This window comes from Amblyraja radiata, chromosome 10, assembly GCF_010909765.2.
Source record: "Amblyraja radiata isolate CabotCenter1 chromosome 10, sAmbRad1.1.pri, whole genome shotgun sequence".
Taxonomy (NCBI): Eukaryota; Metazoa; Chordata; class Chondrichthyes; order Rajiformes; family Rajidae; genus Amblyraja; species Amblyraja radiata.
Genome location: NC_045965.1, coordinates 39,658,530 through 39,683,417, shown reverse-complemented (window position 1 = coordinate 39,683,417; position 24,888 = coordinate 39,658,530). Strand labels below are relative to the sequence as shown.

Sequence of the window (24,888 nt, the reverse complement as noted above, 5' to 3'; positions counted from 1 at the left end):
TTATTTAACCAAAAATTGCAGCTGTCTCCTTACTGTTCTTGACTGCAGAATCACATACATTTCACCAAAGCAAATTTATGGAAATGGTTGCCTTTTCCTGCAACTTACGATGTGTAAATGCACTACCTGGAATTGATTATTATCATCTTTGATCACCATTACTCTAAATAAATTGATCTCAGGTTGAGCATTACAATTAATAGTCTGCTTCCTTCGAGCACCAAAGGCACCACTCCTGACTTCACTTTCAAGATTTCAGGTGAATGCTTCACTAAGATCAGTCTCAGAAGCAATGTCCTTGAAGGCTGAACCATTTACCACCAATTAAAGGTTCAAAGGTCAGTTTAGTGTCACTTGTACCAATTAAGGTACAGTGAAACTCGAATTACCATACAGCCATTCTAAAAATAAAGCAAGACACAAAACTACATAAAAGTTAACATAAAGGTCTACCATAGTGGATTCCCCACATTCCTCACTGTGATGGAATGCAATAAAGTCCAATCTTCTTTCTCTTTATTCTCCCGCAGTCGGGGCAGTCGAACCATCTGCAGTTGGGGACGATCGAAGCAGTCAAAGTTCCTGCGGCTTGGAGCTCCCGAAGTTGGACTCTAACCAGGGACCGCGAGCTCCACGAAGTTAAAGTCCGCAGGTTCCCGCGGTTGGAGCTTCCGAAGTCAGTCTCCAGCAGAGGCTGCCAACTCCTCAATGTTAGGCCATAGTAGACAGATACGATACGTTAAGAAAAATAAAAATAAATCACATCTCCGTCGAGGTAAGAGATTAAAAAAAGTTACCCCCAACCCCCTACATATAACAAGCTCAAGAACATTAAAACATACATTCAATACATACTAAAAAACAACAAAGAAGGAAGGGACGAGAGACTGTTGGCGAGGCAGCCATTGCAGATGCCACCCGGTGGTTGACCCAATTATAAATGGAAGAAAGGGTTTTTTGGACTCACCTAATGAACGTAAGAGTTATTACCTAAACAAAATATCAAAATTTGGTGGCATTCTGAACATTGGCAAAAACTCATGATACAATGCCAATGGTATAGGCAGAGTTAAAAAAAGTCATTGCACAAGTTCACCAATCTGAAAATGAACACAATGAAAGATGGCAGAAAGACAGATGGAATAGCCATGTCATTCCTAGGGATCAGCAGGGAAAATTCACGTTTGAGAATAAAGACTAAAAATACAATTTTAAAAATGTTGAAAATAAATCAATGCACGTATCTTAAACGTCAAAACCAGTGCAAATAAAGTGAAAGTAAAATTATTCACGCAGTATACAAGTTAATCAATCTATTTTATTTGCATGTCATGAGGGAAAACCTTAAATAAGACCTTCGCCAGCTTGCTCATCCCACTTGCATTTGCAATCTATTCAGATTGCTTTTTAATGAAATCTCAGATTTTGTTTTAAGTGCAAAATGCAGACAAGTGATTTCAACCAATTGAAAGATGCTGAACATTCCGCATCATTAAAATACAAAATGCCTTAGTTGACTGTATTTGCAAACTTGTGATTTTTCACTTTTTAATATAGTAAAACTTTGGAATAAGTTTCCTCGTTGGTACAGTCTTTATTCCAGTCTATGGTCTGCCAGCAGGTTTTAGTTGGCTTCATTCTTAGACGCTTCATCAAAATTTTCAACAAGATCTGTAAAAACAAAGGCACGCGTTTAAAATATTTAAGACATTTTAGAAAAGCATTTACATATACTAATGGATAAATTCAAGCAGTTCCAAAAACAACCAATTTATAAAAGCAGTGGTGTAACCAAACTCATGTCCCATTGCCTCAATGATTATTAGGCAGTCAGCATCAGGATATCATCTGCACTCACTATCACAACAGTTATGTCAACACCTGGCAATTGTTGATTTTCTCATGGAAAATATATGATGAGATTCTAGACAAAGCTTAAGTATGAAGTGCTATGGTGTGGATATTTCGCAAGAAAATAGGAAGCAGAGTGGTAGTATTCCTCTGTGAAGTTTCAATGCAGAAATAGTGTTGGATTACTGTGGTTGCCTAGAGTTCCAATACCTGAGGAATTACCTGCAACGCAAATTAAAGCCGTTAACTCCATCCCATCAGTTCGACGAATCTGAAGGACACGCGGAAACAGAGTCTGGAGTGACCATTTGAAGTGGAAAATGGAATAAACCCAAATATAAACATCGCACATCATTATGCAGAAAAGTTAATTTACTCTGCACAAACACCAAAAATTCCCATTCCGGATAAAACCGATTGAAGACCAGCAATGATGAACTCAGAAGATCAGGCAGCATCTGTGGAGGGAATGCGATGGTTTGGGTCGAGATCCTTCTTCAAACATGGAGAATGTGGGGGGGGGGGGGGGGGGGGGGGGGGGGGGGGGGGGAGAAAAGCAGGGGGAAATGGAAAACAAGATGGGGGCGAGCCTGGCAGGTGATCTGTAGATACTAGGGAGTGGGTGTCTTTGACAGATGGGTGATGTGACAAAGGCTTGAGATGAAAGGGGCATCAGATAAGGAAAGTAGAGGAGTGAAATAAAAGCTGGAAGTTGGGATATGGGTGGTAGAGGGAGCGGAAAGGGAAATGGGGAACTGCGGATGAGAAGAAAGGAGCTGGGTGACAGGTCTGGTGGGCGATATGCACTCCATATAAGAAAAAAAATGTTCTCCATGGTGCAAGATTGCAATATTGGCCAGATATCCAGAAAGAAAAGAGTACTGATAGTGGAGTTGCATACCGCAACTCCCAAATGGACAGATTAACACAACTCATGTTCGTACAATAGGATGCAGCAACAAACCCACCACAAATTTTGCTCAGACACATTTGCAAGCCGGTGTGGATAAGATTCCATTCTCAATTTAAACCAACCCACCTCCACCCTAGAAACGCAAGACCTGTAGCCCACTATTATAGTTTATAAGCACACAAAATCCGCACAATTTGCATATGGTAATACTTGCTGCAATATCACATATACTAGCTTCAACATCACCATATGAGCTTATATACATTTAAAGATGCTTGTACCATTTTAATCCCCAAATCTATTTATCTGCATCGACAATCATTCCTGTTCTTTATAAGATGTAAATATTTGTCTTTCAAATATTAGTTTAAAAAAACTCCATATTGCATCACATTACAAGGCTGAAATGTAATTTATTTAAATCTGGGAACAGCACAGAATTTAAATCCTCAACATAAACAAATAAAAAATGTCTATTCTTTTTGCCCAAATTCAGATAGCTATCAGAAAATGCAGAAATAAACATAATAATCAATGGAGACACAAAAAAAATGCAGATGCTGGAATGTTGAGCAAAGTGCTGGAGGAACTCAGCAGGTCAGGCAGCATCTCTGGAGGACACGTAAAGACTGGCAACTGAGGAAGATCCTGACTGAAAAGTTGCCTATCCAGGTCCTCCCAAGTCACTGCCTAACCCACTGAGTTCCACCAGCACTGTTTTAAAAAATAAAATAATAATCATCATTTTCTGGCTCATCTGTTCACATATAAATTCAAGGACAAAAGTGACTTTGATCATGAATATTCAACTGATCACTTTGGTGGGATTGTACTGTAAACACCACCCTTCCCCCCTCGGAAAAAAAGTCAAATAGTCACAGAGCTATACAGCATGGAAACAAGGCCCTCACCCTGCCATTCCTGACAACCAAGTCACCTAACTGAGCTAGTCCCGTTTTCCTGTGCCTGATCCATATCCCAACCTTTCCTATCCATGTATCTGTCTGTCTTTTAAATATCATAATTGTACCCAACCCTACCCCTTCTTCTGGATGCTCATTCCAGAACTTCAAATTCCTAGCCGCATATTTGACCAATAGAACTTATTTGACCAATTTGAATATGTCAAAACACACTAAGATAGCCAAGAAAGCACACCAACCTCTACTTCCTCAGAAGGCTAAGGAAATGCAGCATCTCTCAAATGACTCTTACCAATTTCTACAGATGCACCACAGAAAGCATCCTATCAGGACGCACCCCAATTTGGTTTGGCAACCCTTTCTCGCAAGACTGCAAGAAACTGCAGAGTTGTGGTTGCAGCCTAGTACATTATGCAAACCAGTCTCCTTCCCACTGACTATTAATATTTCTAACTGTCTTGAGAAAGCAGCCAACATAATCAAGGACCAATTATTTCCTCTTCTTTCCTCTCCTATTATAATATAACTGTACAATGTGGATGATTCAAATGTAATGATGTATAGTCTTTCCGCTGACTGGTAAACACACAAGATCATTTCATTGTACCTCGGTACACATGACAATAAATTAAATTAAACTAAGGAGCTTTAAGAAGAGAGAGCTGTCTAGATTGTCATCTTTTAACCTTATTTATCAGTTACCCAAGAATCGTCACTAGCTGTCAATGGAACAAACTCAATAAAGGTCAGATTCATCCCGGCTATCATTAACACAAATTATGGCCGCAACACCAGCTTGACATGCAATTGCACCAGTACAATGGTTATATGGTTATACAACTTAGACAAAAAAGCTAATCAGAAACTAATAGAGTGCTTGTGCCCACAAGCCTGTACTACCAATAAAATCATCGCTGATTTGATTGTAACCTCAATTGTAAATTCTTGCCTATTCGTGGAATTTTTTCACTCACTTGCATATGAATCTACCAGTGAAAGTTCTGTGTTCACCATTTGATGAATAGAGATTCCGAAGATTCATAATTGTCAGAGGAATTCACCTAATTTCACTATTAAATGGTGAGCCCTTGCTTTAGGAGCCCATAGCTCAAGACTCTCCCATAAGAGCCAACGTTTCCACACCCATTTTATCAAGATCCCTCATGCTTTCATTAACTCATCCTAAGACTTAACATATTTAAGGTGCCTTCAATGATTTTTTTTTTTTTTTTTTTTTTTTTTTTTTTTATTAGAAGTACGGTAAATTACAATAACACACAACACATATATCTTAATACATTTTTTGTACCGCTTCATTTTTTTTTTTTTTAAAGCTTTAAGAAAAAGATAGAAGTAAGGAAAGTAAAGAAGGTGCGCAAGAGTTGTGAAGTGCAGAAGAGTGTTGGGAAAAGAAAGCCCCTTAGAAAAGAAGTTAGAGAAGGAAGTAAGTAAGAAAGTAGACCCTAGAAAAGAAAGAAAAAGAAAGTAAGGACAATCGCTCTATTATAACATTAAACTCCGCAGAAAGACTACCAACCAAGTCTGTTTTTGTTGTTTTATCTCCCAATGCCAGGTCCTGATACCATTTATTTATTTATTTATTTATTTAAAATTACTATTGCACCTCATGCTTGTAATAGGTCCATAAACGTAGACCACGTCTTTTGGAATTGGTTTGCTTTATCTGCTAAGAGGAATCTCATCTCTTCCAGATGTAATGTTTCAAACATATTTGATATCCACATTTTTATTGTTGGTGTGGGCGCATTTTTCCAGAATTTAAGTATGAGCTTTTTTCCCATTATTAGCCCGTAATTGAGTAAATTCTTCTGATACACGTTTAATTCAGGGATATCTTCCGATATCCCAAAAATGATCCATTCTGGTTTTGGTACCAGTTTTATTTTAATTAATTTAGAAAAAATATCAAATATTCCATGCCAGAATTTTTGAATTTTTGTACAAAAAATAAAAGAATGCGCTATGGTAGCTTCTTGACACAGACATTTATCACAGATTGGTGAAACATTGGGAAAGATTTTATTTAATTTAGTTTTTGAATAGTATAGTCTATGTAATGTTTTGAATTGGATAAGCGTATGTCGTACATTGATCGAGCATTTATGCACCTGTAGTAAATGTTTATCCCAGCTCTCTTTTGAAATTTTTATAGCTAATTCTTGTTCCCAGTCTCTTCTAATTCCATCTGTTGTGGGTATTTCTATGTTTAAAATGATATTATATAAGTACGATATTAAGTTAGCTGATTCCGCCTTTGATATACGCAAAAGTTTTTTTTTTTAAACTGCAATTCGTGCTAAATTGGTTGCATTGAAATTACGAGACACCTTCTTGTCCAATATTTAAGAGATGCAACACTCTTGCATATAGGTTCAGGTATATTGTCACATGAATCGAGACAGTGAAAAGCTTTTTTTTCCATCCTATCCAATGAGATCAAACAATGAATGCAATCAAGTTAAACTCAACAACAACAGTAGAGAAAACAGATTTAAAAGACTAGAGCGATTGCATCAGATGATAGTACTCTCCGGGAAGAGCACGTGGAGTCGTCAAGCTCCGGTGCATCTTGCATTTCCAGGGATATCTGTATGCACCATGTATGAGAAAGACAATTTGACTCAAAATTTAAGTCCAGATGGAGGCCCAGTATTTTAGTCCATAACTGTGAGACAATTTTCAAGGTAAATTGTAATTCACATTTACCTGGGACGTCATCATCATCTTCTTCAATATCTTCTGCTTTGGGCGTTTTGTTATCCAGAACTAAATAAAAGAAAAATCAGCAGCATTCACCAAATTTACAACATTAATAACAAAATACATATACGTCTCGAACTGATTGCCATTGTGAATTGTAACAATGCATTTTCACGGATCATTTCCTAAATGACATACACGGACTCAAATTTGGAGAGCCAGTCAACCACTCTTTCCCCGAAGTCTGTTGAACCATTTAATAAAGTGTAATCTGACTAACCTCTAATGCACATTCCTGTTTATCTGTGGTAATCTTTCACCACTTTGCTCATCAAGAATCTATGCAACTCTGGCTTAAAACTAATCAAAGACCCTTTTCCATGGCCTTACAGGAAGTGAATGCCAAAAGCTCACACTCCTCAGAGAAAAAAAAATAAATCCCCTCAATTTTGTTAAATGGGCAATCCCATTTTAGTTAAATAATGACCTAGTTCTAGATTCTCCAACAAGAGTAAACTTCCATCCACTCATCCGGTCAAGACATTGCAGGGTCTTAAATACTTTCTAAATTCAGCAAATACAAGAAAAGCCTGCCCAAATTTTTCTCACAAGAGAAACTGCTTTTTCCAAGAATTAGTCTTGTAAACCCTTTTCTGAACTACTTCCAACACATTAACATCCACTCTTAAAAAGGCAACCAATAATGCAGATTTCTCAAAAAGCAGTCTCACCAGTGCCATAAGTACCTGAAACATAACTATTCTTTTTATATTCAATGTGAACAATAGTGAATGTTATTTTTCCTAATGACTTTGTGTACCTGCAAATTAACCTGTCACAAATTATGCACTTGGACACGCAGATTGCCCGGTGAACTCTCAACAGTAAGAAACTGCTTTTCCCATCTTATTTTCCATTTGTAGATTTTTGCCCATTCACTTAACACATCCAAGTCTCTTGCATCCTCCTTATGTCTTCTTAACAACTTACTTTGCTATACATCTTTGTGTCCTCAGCAGATTTTGCAACCATTCCACGGTTTTCATCTAAATCAATTATTTTTACATCTTGCCAAGTAGAAAAAGACCCATCTGTTTCCTGTTTGTCATCCAATCTTTCTCCCCAAGACAATGTTGTCAACTACCACGAGCTTTTTATTTCCTGCAATAACCTGTGATTCACTATTTTTGATGAAATCCCTTCTGAAAATCGAAAAATTGTACATCAACTGCTTTTTAAAAAAATATATATGCTAGTCAGAAAGTTACTAGTGTTTTTGTGCTTCAAACTAATTAAAATGTAACATAATTACATGTGTACTAAAATAATTTTGCATCCAGCAATTACTCATTGAAATAAAAAAGCATCAATAACGCACAAATTATAGAAGACACCAATTAATATTTCAAACAAATTTTACAAGTTAAGAACCTTCTTGTTGGAGTTAACCTCAGAAACAAAATCTCTGGGAAAGAGGTTAATTCTAAGTGTACTAGAGTATTATACCATTTGTAATTTTGGGTTATAATTAAGAATCACCTTAACTGTGCAGCATTGACAACTGAATTTCAAAGCACATAAGGAAACAACTTTTTTCAGTTTTGCCATAGTCTTTCTTCCCACAATTGGTGGACTACGTAAAGTCATATTTCTTAAAATGAGAGGTTAAGCCAGAACCCCTTTTTGCTCTCTAAAATGGGTGATAATTCATTAAAGGATTAAAGGAGGACATGAGAGTTATTGCCCGGAAATTATTTATTTCTCAAAAGGTAAACTATTTGGCCAATGTTACACTGCAGTTTGTGTTTTTAGCAGAACCACATATTCTATTTCATCAGTAGTGAGTAGAAAAAGTATTTCACTGGCGGTAGCAAACTTTGAGATGTCCGGAGGTCTAAACAATAAACATTTTATAAAGCATTTTACATATGGTGAACTCACCATTACCCACTTCCCATTACATATCTTTATCGATTAGTCTTTCATCAAATTGTCCTAAAAAAATATCATGCAACCTAATTTCTTCCATGAACAATTAGCTTAAATTTCTTCTACTGGCAACATGCTTAAATTTCTTCTACTGGCAACATGCTTAAATATATAACCTAAGGTTTTAAGTCAGCAACCAATGCATAAACATTTCACCAATAATCTCTCATAATTTGAAATATCTCAATCAGATCTTCTCAACCTTTGTTTTAACAAGAAAGGTACAGATCTTAAGTCTGCCCTTATTACTGAATCATTTAATCCCAGGTAGTTCCTTAATTCTGTTCTGCATCTTTTCCATGACCTTAATCTATTGTAGACAACGCAATCCAAAATGATAATGCTGAGGTTACTGAACAATTACACGTGTAACAGGCTCACTTCTGTTTATAAGATCTTGATTCATTTTACTTTTATATAAACAAAAGCTGCATTACTTACTTATCCCCGAAAGTAAAAAGTATGACAAACATAGCTTATGGAACTATGTCCTAAAGCATAGTATATGTGTATTTTTACAATACTGCACAAAATGCGGCAAAGGGCATCAAATTTCAAATTCCTTCAAAAAAGTTGACAAGCACTTTATTGGGTTCATAACTAACATAGTATCAACAAAAAGTATAAGAAAATATAGCATATTGATCGCAAGTTTCCGAAAATGGCATTGGAATACACAAATAAATTTTGTGTAACGGTTGTCGCATGGTCCACCAGTGACCTGGTTAGCACAGTAAATGCACGTATTTCTTATTCCTTTCTATGTTTATGAAAACCACATGGAACAATAAAATTGCAAACACAGTTTCCACTTCATTCACCTGATCATGTAGTAGAATACTGCATCCATCTGAGTAGACACCGCAACACACAAACGTATGTTGCGGTGGACACTCAAAGGTTTGGTTTCCCAGAAAACAAACGTTACATTAGCAAAAACCAAACATTTTCACCAATGTGATCTAAACAGTACATCACCTTATGGATTTTAGCTATATCAATGGCCTATGATTTGTCAGAAGGTTTGATTTGGGATGATTTGTTAGTAAGTAAAATGTCTCTAACAGTTGTTGTGGAGCTTCCAGAAGTTGACATGAAGGAATGAAGTTAGCGACTTGGTCCGTACGAAAGGTAAACAAGAGACAGCGTGTTGCCAAATTGAAGATTGGCTCAGTTTCTTAGTTTTGATGACCAGTTTTTAAAATTGATTTTAAAGTCGGAAAATATATCGTAAACGGTCGTTGCTTTTTGGACACCACGATGGTTTTGATACATTAAATTGGAAAATAAGAAAAATTAACTCACCCAAAAATCGCTACCACCATAGGATACCTTGTTGGGTTTTTGAAAAGCATTAGAGGTTTGGAGCCTCCGTGGTTTAACTTACGGAGGTACTGACCCAGATAACGGTCGTTGTGACAATGGGCACCAAGCACAACAACCGTTACAGGATTTTTGCTAGGTGGAATACCAGACATGTTACTGTATTTTTCCCCTGGTGTTGATGAAGATATTTCCCTAGACCATAATCAAAATGTATATGTATGAGGGGCCATATGAAGTTTATTTATTAATTCAATATTCATGACTAAATGTGGCAGTTTTTAACCTCACATTTTTGGTGTCCAAAATGGTGGTGAAACGATGAAAATTTGTCTGTTATGAAAAAAGTTTTTGACTTTCGGTCTTGAAGTTATCTAATTTATATCTGTTATTTATAAGGTTTCACATGATGGGTAGATTTGTGTTAAGAACAGTGTATGGTGTCAAAACCTGAATAATAATCTCGTTCCTCAAAATCTTTCCAGTATTGTAAAAAGACACATACCGAATGTACTTCTGAAATGTAATCTCTGTTGTAATATTGACAAAACAAAGCAACCAATTGGAACAGAAATGTTTTACATTGTGATAATCTGTCTTGGTGATGTTCACCAAAGATAAATTTAAATCACAACACTGCAATACTTCCTGCCTCTTACAGAAAATGCTATTCTTTTTTTAAGGGTACTAAAAGGGCAGGTGAAGGCTTCATTTTTGTTTGAAAGACAGCAATGTCAACAGTGCAGAAGAACTGATCTGCACTTCGTCACACTGAACTTTGGCCACTTTCACAAAGTGAAACTTAAACCCAGTTAAAATGTTCCTTATACAATCCACCATACTAAATCGATCTAACCACATATATTAATTGTTAGTTTCATTCCATATTAAAGCCCATTATAGAAGGAACAGTGAAATTGATATGAAATATTATCTTTTGTACCCTTCTTTAAACATAGATATCACTCTGTCGACTTTCCTATCTCAATAAATTTAAATCCAATCAAACTCAAAAGATTTGAGTCAGAGCCTATTATTTCCTATCTGCCAGTCTCATAATTCTGTGCCACCAGGGGAAGTTTAGTTTCCACTGTAAATCCATCATTCTTTCCCCATCCTCTCACCCCCATCAAAGCAACCAAGGATAAGAAATGTCAATTAGGTTTTTCTGTCCTAATAAATGTTCTTCTTCTCCACATTGACCAATATCACAATAAACTCTAGTGGAGTGGTATTTGAAAAATGTCTCAAAACCCATCCAAAATGTACTCTTATTAGTTTAAATCTGGGGCAATGGCTTTATTTTTTAATTAAATTCTCATGAATATTTTGTAGTCAGGAATGTGGAAGGAAATGGACTGACGATGTTTCAGTTTTCAGTTTTCTGAGCTGGACATAGCATTTTCTGATACAAATGCAGTGTGTCGAAGGTCTTAAACTTTATTAAAAAATAAATGTGACTATTAAATGCAAAAAAATAAGTTCAGATGTTGAAAATCCTGATCAACGTCAGTGTCATCTTCATCGCTGCAGTGTGCTGGGGCAGCACGGCGAAGGCCATGGACGCCAATAGGATTAACAAACTCATTATGAGGGCTGGCTCCATCCTGGGGGCGGAGTTTGATTCATGGAAGGTGGTCTTGGAGGGAGGATGCTCCTCAAATTGTGGAGCATCCTGGACAATACAGCTCACCCCCTCCTTGACACACTGGTCAACCTGAGGAGTACTTTCAGCAACAGACTGGTTCCAAGATGCAGGACAGAACGCCACAGGAGATCCTTCTTCCCTGTGGCTATCAATGTGCACAGCTCCTGGGGTTATGAAAGTGTACAACAGGGAGGGAGGGAGGGACAGACACACACACCCTGGGATAAATAAAGTTCTATCGTATAGTATCGTATATGATGAAAAAATATAAAGACAACGTTTCCAATTGCAGAGGGCATCTGATTACTAACTTAATGCCATTTCTGCCACTTTGTTGAATCAGACCAGCTGTTGCATTTCAAACACAGCAACTTTTCAAAAGTACACAATTGGCAGTGAAATGCTTTGGAATGTGCCAAGTTTTTGAAAGCCATTGTATAAATGCAATTTGTTAAATGCAATTGTTCTCTTCAAGTCTAACCCAAAATGTTTCAATGGCTTTTGTAATTCATAAGGATTAATTAAATATACTATTTACAGCCAATAGTTAAAGCTGCAAATTAATTGCTTCCTCACTGTGTGCATCAAAACTAACCGTGTTGTTTGGGTGAATCGAGTATTTCTTGGAAGAAAGTTAATTTTTGCAGCTTTCTTTAATTGGAAAACCTATCAAATGTTTTCAGGTACAACAGTAGTAAGATAAAGATCTTCATAAAAATCCAATAGTACATTCACCTGTGCATATCACTATTTAGAAAAATTCTTAGACTTACCTTGCCGTGGCAATTGCTCAGCTAATTTTCTAAGACTTGTTAGACTGTCAGCTCCAAGCTGGCTGAGAATGCCTGGAAGCATTTCTGTGATCTGTTTTGTCTCAGCGTGGCCAGTAATTGCAAATGTATTGGCAGATAATGAGGCTTGCACTTTGGGATTATTGAAGTGAATGACCTGACCATCATCTTTAATCATATTCACCTGTATGGCACAAAAACAAACATTCATAAAATTTGGTTATCCGAGTATACAATATTTTCAATGTTTGCATTAAATAGCATATTTTTATATTATTAGCTGTTCAGTTGACTAAGTATTGAGGATGGCATAAAATAACCATTTCATTATTGTACAAAACATTCCAACTGCTTTTCCAAAATCAAAAACCTATTCAGCTCAACTGTTTCTTAATGCTATCCAGATTTAACACCAACACATCCATGTTTTCCCAACTGGTGGGTTTACAAACCATAGACCAATCCTTTTATTTTCATAACGCAGTTTTGATTGATATGCACTTTCTGGTTAGCAACAATTCATAGAAACATAGAAAAAAGGAGTTGGAGTAGGCCATGCAACCCTAGGGGCCTGCTCTGGAATTCAATACAATCATGGCTCATCATTCACATTCAGTATCTTGCAGAGCTGCCAAGTGGTACGGATTGTCCATATTCTGTACAGAAATGCGATCAGAATACGGAGATGTACAGATTTGCTTTGTAAAATACAATTTAAAAAAAAAAAAAATTTTTTAAATCAGCCAGACTTCCTGTTTCAGCTTGCTGCTTAAAAAATGCAAGGATATAAAAAGTCATACTGTACCTCTAAAAATTATAGCAGATTAAATCTATTAGTATTTTAAATTTCAAGATCTGGAAGCTTTGATCTGCCTGTCCCGCTCGAGGTTTAAACAGCGCTGTCAGTTTAACACATGGGAATTTAAGCGAACAGCATAGCGCTATGGGTCACAGACTGTTAGGGGAGGGAGAGAGGGAGTGGGAGGGAGGGAAAATAAAAGAAAGAGAGAGGGAGGTAGAGAGAGGGAGGGTGGGAGGGAAAGAGGGGAAGGAGGGAGAGAGAGGGAGGGAGGGAGAGGGAGGCTTCCAAAACGGCTTCTACAACATCTGCTGCTAAAAGCAGGAAGCAGTCATTCAAACAGCAGCATACAAAGAGATGGCAATGAATGCACTGTCAAATAAGGTGCGTAGAAGACATGTCAATTGGTAGCAAAGTTATGCATTCTTATACTCTTACATGGGTATGACCGCACATAAAAGAACAACTTTTTTCAGCAAAATTGAATTGAATTGAATTGAATTGAATACCTTTATTGTCATTCAAACCTTACGGTCTGAACGAAATTTCGTGCCTGCAGTCATACATACAATAATAAACAACAATAAACACAAATTAACATCCACCACAGTGAGTCCTCCAAGCACCTCCTCACTGTGGTGGAAGAAAAAATCTTAGGGTTACTGTCTCTTCCCTCCTCTTCTCCCTCTGCGCTGAGGCGATTCCCCACCGGGGATGGCACAAACAGTCCCGCGGCTCACCAAACCCCGCTAATGGGCCGGTTCAAACACCGCGGCCCGGGGTGGTCGAAGCTGCCGCCCTCCAGTCCAGCGGACGCAGCCGCTGGCCCGCGGCTGAACCCAGGACTCAGGTCACCGCCGCCAGAACGCCCTCCCAGCCACCGGAGCACCGATCCAGCCCCGAGCCGGATCGCCCTCACGGGAGTGCCGTTCCTCCCTTGAGCTGGGCCACTCCGACGGGAGTGCCGTTCCACCTCGGGCTGGGCCACTCCGACGGGAGTGCCGTTCCACCCTCGGGCTGGGCCACTCCGACGGGAGTGCCGTTCCTCCCTTGAGCTGGGCCACTCCGACGGGAGTGCCGTTCCACCTCGGGCTGGGCCACTCCGACGGGAGTGCCGTTCCTCCCTTGAGCTGGGCCACTCCGACGGGAGTGCCGTTCCTCCCTTGAGCTGGGCCACTCCGACGGGAGTGCCGTTCCACCTCGGGCTGGGCCACTCCGACGGGAATGCCGTTCCACCCTTGGGCTGGGCCACTCCGACGGGAGTGCCGTTCCTCCCTTGAGCTGGGCCACTCCGACGGGAGTGCCGTTCCACCCTTGGGCTGTGCCACTCCGACGGGAGTGCCGTTCCACCTCGGGCTGGGCCATTCCGACGGGAGTGCCGTTCCACCCTCGGGCTGGGCTGCTCCGACGGGCACCGCGTAAAAATACTGGTTTCCTCGCAAAATACATTTTCAGGTACTAGAATACTGAAATGCTGACAAAACTTGGCAGCTCTGATCTTGTAACAAATTTTCCCCATACCACTGGATCCCTCTAGTTCCTAAGTAAAATATCCCTTCTTGAAACTATTTAATGATTTGGCTTTATTGACAATTACTTGGAGAATGGTATCTGCAAATATTGAGCAAAATGTGACCTAGAATTGTAATTTTCTGGCTTAGTTATAAGGCATCATAATACTTGTTGCCCAGCCACAACTACATAGAATATATCGAACAGAATTAGGTGATTTGGCTCAACTAGTCCATCCTGGTGTTTAATGTTCCATTTAAGCTTCCTCATTTAAATGGCTCACTCTAGCCATTGATTCTTTTTTTCTTCATATGCTTGTCCAGCCCTTACTTAATGAGTGAAGTTCCCATAGTGCGTTCGGCCGAACGCACTATTCTCTGCAGAGCCTTCTTGTCCTGGGCAGAGCAATTCTCAAACCAGATGGTAATATTTCCGGACAAGATGCTTTCCACAGCCGCCGAGTAGAAGCACTGGAGGATCCTCGGTGACACTCTGAATTTCCTCAATTGCCTGAGGTGGTAAAGGCTCTGCCTTGCCTTACTCACGAGTGCTGCGGCGTGTGATGTCCATGTCATATCCTCAGAGATGTGGACTCCCAGATATTTAAAACAGCTCACCCTATCCACAGTATCCCCATTTATCCTCAATGGTGTGTCCGTCCTCAGATGATGTGCCCTCCTAAAGTCCACGATCAGCTCCTTAGTTTTTTTGATGTTCAAGAGGAGGCTGTTGTCCTGACACCAGAGTGCTAGATCAGCCACCACCTCATCGTTGTCTGAGATCAGGCCCACCACCACAATGTCATCAGCAAACTTGATTATTGAGTTGGAGCTGAACCTAGCCACACAGTCATGTGTGTACAGGGAGTACAATAGGGGGCTGAGGACGCAACCCTGGGGCGATCCTGTGCTCAGGGTGAGGGACTTCGATGTATTCCCTCCATCTTGACTATCTGGGGCCTGGCGGTGAGAAAGTCCAGGGCCCAGGCACACAGGGGGGTGTTGAGCCCTAATTCCAGTAGCTTCTCGGCCAGTCTGGTGGGAACTATCGTGTTGAAGGCTGAACGGAAGTCTATGAACAGCATCCTCACGTAGCCCCCCTTCTGGCTGTCAAGATGAGAGAGAGCGGTGTGCAAAACCTGGGAGACCGCATCGTCCATGGATCTGTTCGGACGGTATGCGAACTGTAACAGGTCCATGTTGCGAGGGAGGAAGGCGCAGATGTGTTTCTTCACCAGCCTCTCAAAGCATTTCATGACTACCGCGGTAAGGGCCACCAGACAGGCTGGGGAGGCATTTTTTGATACTGGTAAAATGATGGATTTTTTTTGAAGCAGGCAGGGACCACGGACTTGTCGAGGGAGTATTCTACAAATACTCTGTAACCTTGGGGGTTTTCATATGTTTTTTTAAATTCAAGCTTTTGCACGAGCTTAAACTCTCATTTCAACCATAATATCAAGAGCAGCTTACAATAGGGGAAAAAACTTCCCCAAAATAACCAATTGCAGATACTAAATGGCTGCCTGCTTTGCTCTACAGGGCAAGAAATGTGAGAGAAAATATTAATAACACATAAGCTAAATTGATGAAAAGCAACAGACATAAGGTTAAGAAAGGGTTTTAAGTTTCACTGGCATATAGTATACACACTAAAGCAACATGAAAATCAAAACTGAATATGTAAAACTTACCTCCTCAATGCCAGCAATATTATTAACTGCTAGTTTCTTCAGTGAGCTTTGTAATTTCTTGTCGTCAGCTGTTGCTGTTCTGTGCACTACCTTCTTCTTTCTGCGAGCTGTGCCCTGACAAAGTGCAATAAATGCAAAGTTATTCATGCTCGAGCACAGGTGAAGGTTTGAAAGTTCGCAGACAATTTAAACAATTTCAAATTACCGTTTAATTAATTATTATTAGTATTACATATTTAAAGTAATGTTCTTTGCAACCTGAAAATAATATATTTTAGTGGTCTTGGCAATTAGGTGATCTACGAGTAACTAAAACGCAGTTTATTTTTAGGATTTGTTGTTTTAAGATTCAGCTGGTGTTAGAATAATGTTAGCATAACAAGCTGCAAGGAGTTGTTTTCCAATGCCCCTGTCACCATACTCAATGCCATACACAACATTTTCTTTGCTGGACATAGAATAAAAAACTCTAAAAGGCAAATAATCTGATAGAAATCTTTCGATTATGAACCATAGTAATCTCAATGTTGATTATGTAATAATTGCATGTTTTTAACATTGACCAGCAGAATGGTGTATAAACAATCTAAAAAAACATACTACAAGTAGCTTCCTTAGGAGAAAGGTAGAATGTGACATCATACAATAAGATAAATAAGATTACGATTGTAATTTTTTCAGTTTAATTTATTACTGCAAGAATCACAAATCATCTCCCATTGGTAAAAATGTTTTGATGCTTATAAGTTGGTCATAACACAGGATAACTAATATGAATAAATCCTCAATCGGATTGAAATGATGGAATAATTTAATAATAGGGGTTTAATATTTACTAGACCAAGGGGTCCCGTTCGGTCCTGTCCCATCAAAGCGCGGTTGGGGGGGGGGGGCAGCCTGCTGCGTCACACAAACACACTAACCACCCCCACACACACACTAACCACCGCCACACAAACACTAACCACCGCCACACAAACACTAACCACCGCCACACAAACACTAACCACCGCCACACAAACACTAACCACCGCCACACAAACACTATCCACCGCCACACAAACACTAACCACCGCCACACAAACACTAACCACCGCCACATAAACACTAACCACTGCCACACACACACTAACCACCCCCATTGATATTGTATTAATGTTATTAATTGGCTCCTTTTACCCCATCCCCACCCCATCTCGAGGGGCAGAGAGACTGGGGCAGGGGGGTAGAATAGGTGGGGGGGGGGGGGTAGGAGGGGAGGAGAGAGGGAGGGGGAGGCACAGACGGGGCCTCGGCAGCTCTCGGGACCTCTGAAGCCCTCAGCCGAGTGCGAGTCGACTCCAAGCTGGAGGCGACAAAATGACTGCGAGTCAGTGGGGGTTTGGGTAACTTGCAGCTCGTGGAAAACAGTGCCCAGCAGGCTGCGCGTTGAAAACTCTGCAGCTCTAGGGACCTCGGAAGCCCAACCAAATTACTGTGTGTTCAGCAGGGAGGGGGGGGGGGGGCTGAGTGGCATGCGGGGTCACACACACACTAACTACCCCCCTTGATATATTAATATTATTAATTTGCTTTTACCCCATAACTGCCCTATCCACTGACACATAGCCCCCAACTTGCAGGTGCGTCTAGAGAGGGAGGGGGGGGGGGGGGGTTAGAGAGTGAGGGCAGAGAGAGAATGGGGGAGAGACAGAGAAAAAAGGGCAGAGACAGAAGGGCAAGAGACAGAGGGAGAGGGGGGTGGAGTGGTGGAGGAGAGGGAGGGTGGGTGAGAGGTGGGGGGGGGAGGGGAGAGGTGGGGGGGGGAGGGGAGAGGAGGGGGGGAGGGGAGAGGAGGGGGGGAGGGGAGAGGGGGGGGGGGAGGGGAGAGGGGGGGGGGGAGGGGAGAGGGGGGGGGGGGGGGGAGGGGAGAGGGGGGGGGGGGAGGGGAGGGGAGGGGAGAGGGGGGGGGGGAGGGGAGGGGGAGGGGAGAGGTGGGGGGGGAGGGGAGGGGAGGGGAGAGGTGGGGGGGGGAGGGGAGGGGAGAGGTGGGGGGGGGGGGAGAGGTGGGGGGGGGGGAGGGGAGAGGTGGGGGGGGAGGGGAGAGGTGGGGGGGGAGGGGAGAGGTGGGGGGGGGAGGGGTGAGGTGGGGGGGGGGAGGGGAGAGGTGGGGGGGGAGGGGAGAGGTGGGGGGGGGTAGGGGAGAGGTGGGGGGGGAGGGGAGAGGTGGGGGGGGGAGGGGAGAGGTGGGGGGGGGAGGGGAGAGGTGGGGGGGGAGGGAGAGGTGGGGGGGGAGGGGAGAGGTGGGGGGGGAGGGGAGAGGTGGGGGGGGGAGGGGAGAGGTGGGGGGGGGAGGGGAGAGGTGGGGGGGGAGGGGAGAGGTGGGGGGGGAGGGGAGAGGTGGGGGGGGAGGGGAGAGGTGGGGGGGAGGGGAGAGGTGGGGGGGGAGGGGAGAGGTGGGGGGGGAGGGAGAGGTGGGGGGGGAGGGGAGAGGTGGGGGGGAGGGGAGAGGTGGGGGGGGAGGGGAGAGGTGGGGGGGGAGGGGAGAGGTGGGGGGGGAGGGGAGAGATGGGGGGGGGGGGAAGGGGAGAGGTGGGGGGGGGGGAAGGGGAGAGGTGGGGGGGGAGGGGAGAGGTGGGGGTGGAAGGGGAGAGGTGGGGGGGGAAGGGGAGAGGTGGGGGGGGAAGGGGAGAGGTGGGGGGGGGAGGGGAGAGGTGGGGGGGGGGGGGGGGGGAGGGGGGGGGGGGGGGGGGGGAGGGGGGGGGGGGGGGGGAGGGGTAGGGAGGACGGGCATGGGGGGTGGGGAGAGAGAGGGGGAGGGGGAGATTATATGATATGATAGAAGATATGGTATGCTATGATAGATATATGGTAGATAGATCAAAACTCCATTTTCAGTTAAGGGCCTGTCCCACGAGCATACGACTGCATGCGGCAAGCGCGACCTAACGTGGTCTCTTGAGCCGTACGGCCTTGCGGGGCCGGCCCCACTTCGATCGGCGGAGCCGTATGGAGTTGCGCGGAGCTGGTCCCGACATCGCGCGGGTCTCCGAAAAACCGACAGTGTTCAAAAATTCCGCGCAGCAATGGCCTGCCGGCCCGCAGCCGCCTCGACGCCGTACGTCACGCTCGAGCTTCACATCACTCACTCGACCTCCGTGCGGCCCCCTCTTCCGGTTTGGTCGCGCTCGCCGCATGCAGTCGCATGCTGGTGGGACCGGCCCTGTACGGGGATCATTCGACCTCCGCGCGACCCTTGCTTCTGGTTTGGTCGCGCTTGCCGCATGCAGTCGCATGCTCGTGGGACAGGCTCTTTAGTCAGGAACTTTGAACGGCAGAAGTGAAAAGTCAAACCTAAAAACTGCCTAGTAAACAGAACGCAAAAACTCAAGATCGGCTTGTGAAATCTGAACCACCTACCTAAATGGAGACACTCGCTGCACAGAGTTCGCATTTATATAGACTCTAACATATTAATGTTATCTAAGATACTTCAGAGGAGTGTTCATAAACTTTGTCATTGAGTCTCATGAGGAAATAGTAGGGCAGATTCTCAAAAAACCTGGACAAAGAAGGTGGCTTTTAGGAAGAAAGTAAGATAGACAAGTTTATGAAGGAAATTCCAGAGATTATGGACAAGGGCACAGGTATAAATGGCATACATATTGGATAAATGGTATATATTGGATGTTCAAGCCATCAGATGGGTTTTCAGGCTGGAGAACACTACGGATATAGAAAAAGACAGAAGAAAATAGAAATCAGAAAGCAAACATCACAATTTTTAAACAATTGTTGCTTCCCAACTCTCAATGCAAGTCAACAAGCTGTGATGGATCCAAGGGATTCCAAGATGTTCAAGCTTTGGACCATCTGAAAGTTTATAGAGCATTGAGGTTGGCCGAGAGGCATTAAAAGACACTGGTCAAGAGATACAAAGGCAACAACTTCAGACAATTACTCCGAATTGTCTCAAGAAAGGGAAAGTTAATGCAAAATATCGATGCTGAATTTGACTTTAAAGCTCTGAATGGACAGAACTATGGTATTTGTTCATGAGCACCTCTTGTCTAACACAATTACAATTGAACAAAATAGGCTTTAAAAATAACAAAGAAATAGAACTAAAGATATCAGACAATAGCCAAATTTATGATCCATAACAGTTATGTCTTCGTGGAATCTCTGAAACAAGGCCAACTACTATCCATTACTTTGTGGGGAAAAGGGGTACCGTATCATAGTACTAAGAGTACAGATTTGCCTCTTCACAACATTCTACTTACATCTTCCCTTACCTCCAATGTTGGATGGAAGAAATTGAACAAATACAGGGAAAAATCCATTGAAGGGATGCCCTCTTAAACTGCAATTAAGTTATTTGTCAATAGATAAAATGTAGAATTTTATTGTGATATAAATAATATATCTTAAGACATATTGAAATGTGAAAGATTTAAAAACTGTGTACATTTATTTAAAAATAAGATTTAATGGTAAAACAAACATGATTTTCCTGGTCAAACCCATTCTCAACAGACTCCAAACTAGTGGTACAAACTGTGAAACATTCATCCTCAGCTTTGAAAGAAACTCACAACATAATGTGGACATACATGTTATTGTGATTGTGGTTGTTGTGATTTGGTTTATACCAGTTAGGCATTACTCTTTGTTACGACATGCAACGGTCCAAGTTTAGTTGTACAATCATCCTAGAACAAAGTAGTAATTTCTATCTGAGATAACTAATTTAAATACAGGACAGGGCTATAGGAGAATCGCAGACTGGGTAGGCCTGGGTGGGGCAATATTTACACCAGTGTAACTTATTGTTTTTTTTTAATACAATTAGGCAGGGCTGCTGCCTACAGCAACAGACTCCTGGGTTTGATCCTGATAATGGGTGCTGTTTGTAATGTGTTCTCCCTGTGACTGTGGGTTTTCTCCGGCTTCCTCTCACACTCCAATGCCATGCATGTTTGTACGCTAATTGACTTCTGTAAATTGTCTCTAGTTTGTAGGATAGAACTTTCTTAGGCTCCCCTCGGTCATGGCTGACCATGGGCGTCTACAGGGTTGGAGGACGCCTGTGCGTAACTTTGTTTAACGTGGGGAGACTGGTGCACACACAACCACTTCCTTGACAGATCTGGGTCAGGATCCAGTGGCATGGAGTCCAAGACGACCGGAGGCGCTTTTCTGCTGCAGCCTTCATCTGCCTTTCCAGCCGTTGTGATGCTCCACTAAGGCCAGCCATCATCCTCCGCCTGTTCCACAGTTGAGGTCTTGGTTGGATTGCTCTTTGTCGGACTCCTCCCCCTCGACCTTAACGCCATGGGTAGCCCTACCAGGAGCATAGCTCCAGACGGCATCACTCTCAGGACCACACAAGCTTCTCCACCACGACATGGTGGTACAGAACTAGTGTATGAGTAATTGTGGTTGTCATGGACTGTGGGCTGAAGGGCCTGTTTCCATGCTGTATCTCTAAAACTATAGTTCTACTTTACTTGAACTACCATAGTTCTGCTACCTATGGATGTCACTACTTCCAAATTTCCACCTTTGTTGAAATTTTGAAATGGTAAAGCAATAAAATTGTCAAACACAAATTATTTTAAAACTATTTAGGAATTAAAGACAGTAGAAAAAAAGTTAAATGTACTTTACACCCGATACAGATGGCTTCCTAAAACCACAATCCCTAAAAAGTGGAAGAACAATATAGCCATTGGTGTAACCCGTCCATGAAGTTTTATTATTGCTGTGTAGCTCAGCAAAAGAACAAACAAACTGTATTTATTTAATAATGCCATCAGTTTCAGAAGGCACATTCTAAGGCTGGTGTTTTTGGTTCCCAAAGTATTTTCTAGTCAATAAATAGACACGGAAAAATGCACAAAATAAAATCATTGAAAATATTACTTTAACTTGAAGTATTGTTAACTTTAGAGGTAACATCCTCCCAGTCACCATTTGAAAACATTTCATTGACTTTGTAATAGCCAAAGAACCCAATATATTTGCATAAATTAATAGCAATGAAAAGTAGTACTCAGTCAGATCAGAACACTGACAACTCTTAAAAAATATTTTAAGGAGTCCACTTAATGTGTCTTGAATTCCTGGTTCTAGGGAAATTGCTCTGACAAAGAAAATATATTCCTCCAAACCACTGTACAATTAATTATAGGAGTGGACAAAAGTGCTGATGTACTATCCCCGAATGAATAAAAAGCCCAACAGTGTAATAAAGAGCCTCCTTCAGTCTGAAGAAGGGTCTCGACCCGAAATGTCGCCTATTCCTTCTCTCCATAAATGTTGTCTCACCCGCTGAGTTTCTCCAGCATTTTGTCTACATTTGTTATCATGTTTTGTACTCGGGTTAATTTTTAGGTAGCATGTCAAAAACACAAAGAACACCTGCCTGTAACTTTATTATGTATTTTTGGACTGCGGGCATTTAACGTAATGCTATAACTCATGTCAGTCGAATGCAGATTTGCTCAGTGGTAGCTCACACTGGAGGCAAAGGCCTTGAGGACCTAATCTAGTTAACTAATTCAGCCCTGCCTTGACAACAGTTACACTGCTGGGCGTGAAATATCTGAGGAACTCCTTGAATGTACATGAAAGGTCCTATAATGGTTTTGAACCAAGATAGAATTCCTTCAGCAGCCCAGCCAGTATTTATTCCTTAATGAACATGACCAAAATATTTAACATGGTCTGAGGTGTGTGTGTGTGTGTGTGTGTGTGTGTGTGTGTGTGTGTGTGTGTGTGTGTGTGAAAATTTGCTGCCAAGATCCATTTCTGACAACTGCAATTAAAGCAAAAGTTCTTCCCTGACTGAGGCTGAGAAACACTTAACTAAAATATTAGTATACATCATTTAAATTATATGGATGGTTAAGGACATCCTCAAGATTTTAACCAATAAGAAAAAGAACAAACAAAAATATTGCTCAATCGCATTTGAAACTGAATGAGTTCCATTCTTTCACCATCACTGGATAGTTATTGGAAATGCCTTTCGAAGAGTACTTCGAGTACCTTCACACAGTCCACAGCAAATCAAGAGAACAGCTCATCACGTTTCAACCAGGAATAGGTAATAAATGCTGATAGCAGAAAAAATAATGTAATATTCCAAGTACATGAGCCCAAGGAGGAACAAAATAACAGCCCTAATTGATAAGACATTACGAGATAAACTATCAGAGTGCATTAATTACAACTGTTTACAAAGCTTGAATATATAAACAATATCACAATCACTGGAAATATGACATGAGCAAATTGCATCAATAATACCATAAGAAGGTGCCACAAACGCTGACAAAACTGAACACAATCTTTCAAGAAAATAAATGTCTTCCATGACATAAATAACAACAGTAACAATTATCTTACCTTTCCTCCTATCCGAACCTGAGCCTGTAGTTTTGCTAATTTTTCCTGATTCATAGTGTAAAATCTGGGGATGGCAAAAAAAGAGCTGAATTCAAATTTTCTAAACTTAAATTAGTTTTGCGAAATAGCAAATATGAAATGCGATCTAGGCCCGATAATTGAAGATTTATTTTACACAAACTGGTTACCCAAGTAACTTTTAACACCTACTCTCGTGAGGCCTCTCTTTCTACAAGTACAAATGAATCCTACATTTATTTAATCGCAGCTCTGTTTCACTTTTAAACTTATTTTTTCAGCAAATTGGGGGGTAGGAATTTGAGTGGCATGACAAATGGACGGTGCACACCAAAGACACTAGTGTACACTGAAAACTTCAGTTCCGTTCAGGCTTCGCCAACAACAGTGGCACAGCCAGTTCCGATTTTATATTCAAGTCTTAGAACACGACCACATCGAATTGGCAGGAAGTTATTATACTTTTCTTCCACTTAAGTGTGGTCGCGGCCTAACGTGACCGGACTTTCACCAGATGCAAAATTAGCCCAAATCATCCGGTTGTAAAATCCTACCTCCTAACTATTCCTTTTCAACACCGATACTCGTTCGCCGCGTCCGCGCGCAATTTGCAAACGCGGGGGTTGCACGGCGATTTTATCAGAACGCGACTGCCCGGGTCAGCTCTAGTGACGGGAAACTTTTCTCTCGCTCTCGGGTCACAAACCTTGTTGTGTTTGTCCGGACCCAAAGGAAACACGCGGTGAGCAAGATGGCGGCTGTGGAAAGAGATGGAGTCAGATCGGGATAGGGTGCGCGAGCGTTAAAATGCGTCTCCCAGCACGTGACGCGTCCCGCACTAATCCCGTCACGGGGCAGCGCCCTGCTCCGCTATAAGATCTTTGCTGCTGCGGGCAGTCGTTCGCTCTTGCGAGTTGGTGTTGGGTGTGCTGAGGAGATCTATAATAATCTTGTCCAACAAAATATTAAAGGTTGTGGAATGCTGCGGATCGGGTATCGAAGAAATTGTATTGTCTCCATTTTGTTTTAAGCCTCTTATTAATTCAGTTTACGTCTTTTCTACCATTATATGCTGATTACTGTCCAATGGAGTGCTTGTTCGAAAGTCATCCCCTTTTTCATCATGGGCGTGAAGTGGGCAATGTTTCTTGTGCATTGTTTATTGTCATACAGTGAGGTACAGATACATTGAAATCGTACAGCAGCAAATGAGGTTGTTATTAGCAACGTTTCTATATTTTGCACTAAATGCACTTTTAAGGTTACCTTTGCATCGGGCATCTACCGTTCTTTTAAACTACAACATCATTAT

At 41.8% G+C, this 24,888-nt stretch overlaps 1 protein-coding gene across 2 annotated transcripts; it reads right to left on the bottom strand.

The window, feature by feature from the left end:
- Positions 1-1,298: 1,298 nt before the first annotated feature.
- Positions 1,299-24,430, bottom strand: btf3l4 (basic transcription factor 3 like 4). 2 transcript variants are annotated; one of them, XM_033028600.1, is made up of 6 exons: positions 24,283-24,430; positions 23,559-23,622; positions 16,164-16,277; positions 12,142-12,343; positions 6,415-6,474; positions 1,299-1,671 (listed from the first exon to the last, which is right to left on the bottom strand). In XM_033028600.1, exons 2-6 carry the CDS (start codon positions 23,610-23,612, stop codon positions 1,625-1,627), a joined length of 477 nt encoding a protein of 158 aa, XP_032884491.1. In that variant the 5' UTR covers positions 23,613-23,622; positions 24,283-24,430; the 3' UTR covers positions 1,299-1,624. The 2 variants fall into 2 exon arrangements, with proteins under 2 accessions (XP_032884491.1, XP_032884490.1); XM_033028599.1 differs by having other exon boundaries at positions 24,131-24,304.
- Between the last annotated feature and the right edge of the window lie 458 nt (positions 24,431-24,888).

What these genes read in the sequence shown, in the direction of transcription:
- btf3l4 (XM_033028600.1), bottom strand. Translation starts at nt 23,612, where the DNA reads ATGAATCAGGAAAAATTAGCAAAACTACAGGCTCAGGTTCGGATAGGA. An exon ending in TGAGCAATTGCCACGGCAAG is followed by an intron (nt 6,475 to 12,141) that starts GTAAGTCTAAGA and finishes TCTTTTATTTAG; the next exon opens with TTCTGGATAACAAAACGCCC. An exon ending in AGATGATGATGACGTCCCAG is followed by an intron (nt 1,672 to 6,414) that starts GTAAATGTGAAT and finishes TTGTTTTTACAG; the next exon opens with ATCTTGTTGAAAATTTTGAT.